The 6452-nt window shown below is 38.1% G+C and overlaps 1 protein-coding gene across 1 annotated transcript; it reads left to right on the forward strand.

Annotated features, from left to right (window-relative positions):
* The first annotated feature begins 1255 nt into the window (after positions 1 to 1255).
* Positions 1256 to 6452, forward strand: LOC145205480 (adhesion G-protein coupled receptor G2-like). The gene is made up of 9 exons (XM_080078222.1): positions 1256 to 1476; positions 1547 to 1621; positions 2040 to 2202; positions 2506 to 2654; positions 2898 to 3111; positions 3415 to 3620; positions 4005 to 4105; positions 4521 to 4691; positions 5000 to 6452. Exons 1-9 carry the CDS (start codon positions 1473 to 1475, stop codon positions 5483 to 5485), a joined length of 1569 nt encoding a protein of 522 aa, XP_079934348.1. The 5' UTR covers positions 1256 to 1472; the 3' UTR covers positions 5486 to 6452.

Below are 6452 nucleotides of genomic sequence, written 5' to 3' on the forward strand. Positions count from 1 at the left end.
GCTTGCTTGCTTGCTTGTGGTTTGGCAGAAACAAATAAGTAGCAACTGCTGTTTACACAGAAGGTTTGACCGAAGCTGCAAAGAAGGCAGATGTGGCTTTATCGCCGTCCACCATGTTGATTCTTTAATGCAATAAAATTCTTAATAAAACTTTCCCAGCAACGTTTCTGTCTAAAAGTGTGACCGCGTTTTATTTTGCCGACACGACTTGGCTTGGCAGCGGCGCTGTCAAACAATCGATTGGAAGTCAATGCCTCCTAGTCTTGATGATTTTTAGAACGTCAAGCAAAAGAGCTTTGTCGCAAGTAAAAGAGAAATTGTGATGTTTGTTTAATGTTTGTCCGTTTGTGTATGATTGTAGGATGACCGGAAAGACAGTGTGGCATATGAGGTTTCTGGGTGTAGCCTTGTGCTATTTATCTGTATGAGACGCGGAAATGACGCAAAATGGCCAGGATACAGCCTCACACCACGATTACAGCGGAGCAAGCTTATTTGGATTAGCCCTATTCAAAACAGCCACAGAGTCTGAACGATCTACTTGCTGTCCGTGCTTTGACCTTCGTTCGTACTGCTAAAGAAATGCAGAAGTGATCATAGGGACCTTGCAGATAACGCTTATATTTCCGCGTTGGTCAGATCGTCCACACACCGCTCAAAACAACAAAAACAGAAAATTTGGGCGGTGGTGTAAAACAAAAGCTGTATTATCACTTTCGAAGCACCTGGCATTGCGAAAGACGGGGGTGAGAAAAGTTCAGTGTGCAAAATCAGCTTGCAAAGCTTCAGCACGTTTAAGACACTAGCGATGAAGGCAACGCTATTTTAGGAGATTGCTTTTAGACCGGTAGTGCGTTTTCCGCGCAAACTCTGCTGATGCTGGGCACGACGCAGCAGTCAGGCCGTTTAATCGAGTGACGTTAATACGTGAATGAGGCAACAGCTAAGCCAAGTAATGTTTACCAAAGACTGCAAGGGAAAACTAATGCAATGACAGTGTAGAGTTTAGTGCTACTGAGACTAAGAAAAAACCCTTGCCTCCAGAACTATTTTTGCTGTATGTAGAAACGCTGGTTGTCAAGGGCAGAGCGAATATGGGTGATTAGACAAAAAGTAGTCATGGAGCTGCAAATTGATGTAAATCGTCTTTGTGTTAAATGGATAATGGATGATGGTTGGTCGTAGTCAATTTAAATGTCCGTAGAGAATTCAGTAGCTTCTTTCCTCTGTGAATTGGTCGGTTCATAAATCAAGCGATAGGCTACTTTCTCCTTTCGTTTTCGATATCTCCATTACTGCTTGGGGATGTCACAGCAAATGACAGTCAATCTATTATTTGTTTGTGGTTTTTAGGTGATGAGAGTACAGTAGTAGTGGTTAAGAAAGTTGAAAAATGGAATTTGTGATCCGGGTTTGATTTGCCAAAGCATTTTGATTAAATCTGGATTTTTGAAGTTTAATGAAGCTCTAAAATGTGTAAGTGCAGAGTGTGTTCTTGTTGCAATAATAATAATTGGCAACATAACAAATTAACGTAATTTTACAGCTTTATCATCTACCACGGTGTACCCGACAAGCGAAGAAACGACAACATCACTTAACTTCGACTCATCAGCTACAGGTAAATTATGTTGTATTCAAGGCATGCGACCTTCTACTTTGATTGCGGGTGGCCATCGCGCACGCATATAATATTGATTATACCATCGCTTTTCCCAAATTCCCAAAGTACACAACCATTTAAAATAAAGTGTAGCTGCGATGAAAAGGTGCTGACACATGAACTTATGGTCCAACATGGCCTGTAACATAAACCAATGTAGTCGTGGTTTACGTCTATTTTTTCGCTTCGCGACGCCCACTATGACTAGTTTTGTTTCATGGTAATCATGAAAGCTTAATAAGGTTACATCAAGGTTCTCAGAAATCGATTACTAATAGTAAGTGCTGCTATACGTAAGCTGTGTACTGATGCTGTGATAAACAAGGGTCAAAGCAATTACTATTAAACGATTATTAATCAGTTTTTTATGATACAGGTGCCAATGACCTGGGGAACATGCAAGACTTAAATTCGTCTCAATCAAACGTAACCTGCATTGAGGACGGGGAAGACGCGGTCCTCGCTATTGTTACGTTTGTGGGTGCGTCTATATCTATTTTGGGTATTTTACTCACTCTTCTGTCTTACATTGGCTTCAGGTAAATGACATTTTATACACCATTTAAAACAACATTTCATCACCTTAAATAATAAAAAACAATGTCTACCAAACCCTAATAAGCTACAAGTAATATAACAATTAGATCAGGAAATACTTGATGTTCAATTTATACAGTGCATTTAGCCTACATTGACTGTACTTAATTCATTTCACGCAATGTGTCATGTTGTCTTCCTGACATTACTAATTGTGGCGTGACTTATGGTACCACGTTTGAACTACAAAGCATGCCAACGGATTTTTTATTTGTGTTAATTTTAGTCTGTTTTCTCCGTTTTAGGAAATTCCGAGTGAAGCGAACTCACATTGTGATGGTGAACTTGTGTTTTTGTCTTCTGCTCTACTTCATTGGTTTTCTGTTAAGCAACACACATAGGCAACATTCGGCGAATTGTCATGTGGAAAGCAAACATCCTCTGTGTATCTCAGGTAATTACATGAATTAAACTTATTACAAGATATAGGTTATTGCTGCCAGGCATAATGTATAACGAAGTATTGCTCATCCAGCAGTTTTATTATAATACAAGATAGTTTCATTGTAATAATTCCAAACTATTGCATAATATAACATACTAAGGACTATGTATTCAGTAGTTTTTAAAATTCTTGCAATAGGGCATGAATTTGGTTACTATAGAGTACATTTTGATTCCACACATTTACATACAGGGGCTTTCATATCTCACTTTGCCATGCTGAGTACTTGGTTTTGGATCACGGCTTATTGGTTTGTTCTTCTGGTAATGTTTCAAAGACCGATGGGTGGACACATCAGCTTTTTCTTTGCCAAGGCAGCTGTCCCATCATATGGATTTTCCTTTATCATCGCCCTCGTGTGCATCCTTGTGGCCCAGTCAAGCGATGGGAAATACTATAACGAGATGTAAGAACTAGAATACCGTATCGCTTACCTCTTGCAATAACACCGTTTGTCACAAACGCTTTATTGTAAACATTGCGTAAACATGCGGCGTGATTTGCAATGACGGCGTGATTGACGTAGAAAGGATTTTTTAACTTGTACAATGTGACAGCGGGTTGTATGATAATTAATGACAATGGTATGCCTTTTGTTTTGAGAACATTACGAATTTACCACAAAAAGGCACACGCAATTTAGCCCTCTTTATAGGCAAACCAATGTGGTAGTTTTCAAGTTAGCAGATCATTTTTATGCTTTATTTAGGTGCCTTGTGGATGAATCCTACTTGTACTATGGACTGCTGGCACCTTTCGCTGTAGCGTTTATTCCAATATTCTTCATATTCTGCTACGTTCTGCGCGGAACACTTGCCACAAGAAGTTCAGGACCCTTACAGAGAATAGGAAATATCGGAAGAGTGAAAGTTCATTTAATCAAGTTGTCAATCATAACCATTTTAATTGCAATAAGTAAGTGAGACAATGATAGTTTTAAGATTGAAACTTCGCAGGGAGAGTGATTTTTTATATTTGTTAGTTTTCCGTTGAATTCACTCCGTTGTCATTAATTTTACTTCATAGGTACGTTTCACCTGAAAAATGGTCATTTACATTCACAAAATCATCTTACATTACTTAAAATGCAAGTGTTAAATGTGCAGCAATCGTTAAAAGATGAAATTAAAGCCAGTTGATATTTTGACCTATTTTCAAACTTTGACGAAAGGATTGTGGAAGTCTTTAACAATTGCCCACTTCGTTTGTCATGCCCTAATGACTCGTGGATAGACTACTTCACCTATAGCGCAATGTTTTCAAGTAGTTTAGATAAATTATGTTTTGTTGAACTTCCAGTGATATTGGGGAGCGTGATTGTTCCAGCGATAAAGGACGGTGGAGATGAACAACTCAACCTCATCTCAGTTATTGTTTTCACCGTTTTCTCCGCTGCCTTGGTGTGTATTCAATTGTTTCAACGTAGTTTTGAATTCGAATTTTGCATGTGTAAATTATAGATGGGAGACTTTTTGTGAACTATAGTATACAATAGTAATCTGGTATCTGGACATTTAAATGAAGAAATACGTCATTTTATGGACACAAAGTCATTGTTATCCCGTGAATAAATGTTGACTTGTCAATAATAAATGTTTCTACATGCAGTTGTTATAAAATCAGAAAGAGCTTATTTGTCAATCAATATAAACCTGTCTTTATTCTTGCGAACTGATTCAAACAACGACACTCTGCTTCGTATCGAATTAACTGAAGTCGATAAATCACTTGTAACGTTGCGTATTATTGTCTTCAATCTGTCTTTAAGCATCATTCTACAACAAAAATGTATTTATTCGGTATTCTACACAACAGGGCGTGCTACTCCTGGTACTCTTCTGTTTGCACCAAGAAGAGATTCGGCGTCATTGGTTGGAAGTGCTGGCAGGAAAGAAACATCCGATTCATCACACAACTTTGAGCAGAAAAAAACATGATGGGCTCGGTGGCAGCATAGGTTCTAGTCGAAAGTCGTCAATGCTAACGGTACATAAATCACAACGTGTTTATCTAATACAAGTTTATGACAAAACTGAAGGGTTTTCGTTTTGCCAAAAACCTAAATTTACTATAGTGTAAATCTTAATTGACCCAGTGGTGGCTCAATTAGATTTTTGTTTTTCACTCATTTAAGATTTTCTGACAAACCAAAAGTTATAGCATATTTTTGTTGAAATGGAGTGGTTAGGTTTTCTATCAAACTCTGTGGTCACAATCAAGTGTAATGGGCTAGTAGGTTATTGTGCGATGGTCCAGTACTCCAGTATACATATAAATTTGTGTCCTTTCATCAGAACCGCCAGCCGTCGTTGTTCGTTGATCCACCAGAAGATGAATCTTCACGAAAATCAAGCAAAATTATCCCAAAAGAAGATACGGATATGACAACACTAGGTCTCATTCAAATTCCCGGAACACCATCACCCAATCGCAACTCGCTAAAACAGGAAGGGGCACTACAGGCGATCAACGAACACGATCAATTGAAAGCTTGCAAAAACGGAAAATCCGAAAGGTCTTCTTTGCTTATAAAGTTGACGGAAGAGAAAAAACGGAGAAACGACTCGGCATCATCTACGGCTTCAACAAAAGGCAAAGCAAAGAAATCCAAGAGGCAGAAAAGTCACGATCACTTGCTGGTCGACAAGTCTGACCGGAAAAAAGAGTTTAAACGACGGAGCTTTAGTTCAAGCAGCGTCACAGATGGACTTCACATGTCGAAGAAAAAACGAGAAAGTACAATCAGTAACGATTCTATGCCCGTGACCAATTTTCTTTAAGTTTTTGACCATTGGGTGGCGACACAGAGTTGAAATGTGAAGAGAGCCGGATTTACCAGCGATTAACCAATGTTGCAAACTTTAACAATCCACAACCAGTAAGATTATTATTTTCCAATGTAATGTTTTATATTGTAAAAGTTGTGCACTTTTGCACTTCAATGGATTGTACATGAAAATTCAAACCATAGGATTGTACTCAAACCATGAGGGACAAACGTTTGTGCTGGTTATGGGCAAGGCGAACGGGGTACGTGAGGCCTATTGTTTGGAATTGTTAACCTGCTCAGGATTGCAACATCTTTCATTTATTAAAGCTACAGACCCTGTTTCAAAACTGAAGTAATTTTGCAATTAGTAAAAAAAATCTTTTTAGTTGTTACAATTCTTGTAAATTACGTTAAGTTATTTAAAGTGGCGTTATGGAAATAATTTAAAGCGGTGTTTTTGTCATTAGGTTGAATGCCTAATTGAATTTCTGCAACCCACAATCAGTGTTAAAACTGCCAAAATGCGTTACAGTATACTTTCGTGCCATTAAAAGCGTCCAATCACTGCTCCCATATTCCGTTTCATTACATGATATCAAGGGTTTTTTGTCTTTGCCTTGTTCTGTAGTTACGTAATTTATTGCCTAGATTTTGTTCTGTTTTAGATCCTGAACAAATTTCGTTTATATTTATGTTATGTACAGAACAACAACAAAACAGCTACTATACAATATGTAAGTTATAGATCATTTTATAGATGAAAAGTATAAACTTCTGAGATGAAACAGTTGAAATGTTTTCAATAATAAATGTCGTTGCACTTGCAATTTTTCGTAACATGTAAATAAATAAATCCATATAACTACAAACTTGCGGGACAGACCGAACCAGTGGCGTAGGAGCATATGCTGCCGCCCCTGGCTTTCGTTGAAAATGCCGCCCTAAGTAGACTGCAGCAAATTTTGAAATAGTTTCAT

The sequence above is a fragment of the Phallusia mammillata genome, chromosome 8 (genome assembly GCF_965637545.1).
Source record: "Phallusia mammillata chromosome 8, kaPhaMamm4.hap1.1, whole genome shotgun sequence".
Classification (NCBI taxonomy): domain Eukaryota; kingdom Metazoa; phylum Chordata; class Ascidiacea; order Phlebobranchia; family Ascidiidae; genus Phallusia; species Phallusia mammillata.

Excerpts from the sequence above, each read along its gene's own strand:
- LOC145205480 (XM_080078222.1), top strand. Across the intron at positions 3,621-4,004 it reads AACCATTTTAATTGCAATAA|TGATATTGGGGAGCGTGATT; the intron begins GTAAGTGAGACA and ends TTGAACTTCCAG. Across the intron at positions 4,692-4,999 it reads GAAAGTCGTCAATGCTAACG|AACCGCCAGCCGTCGTTGTT; the intron begins GTACATAAATCA and ends TCCTTTCATCAG.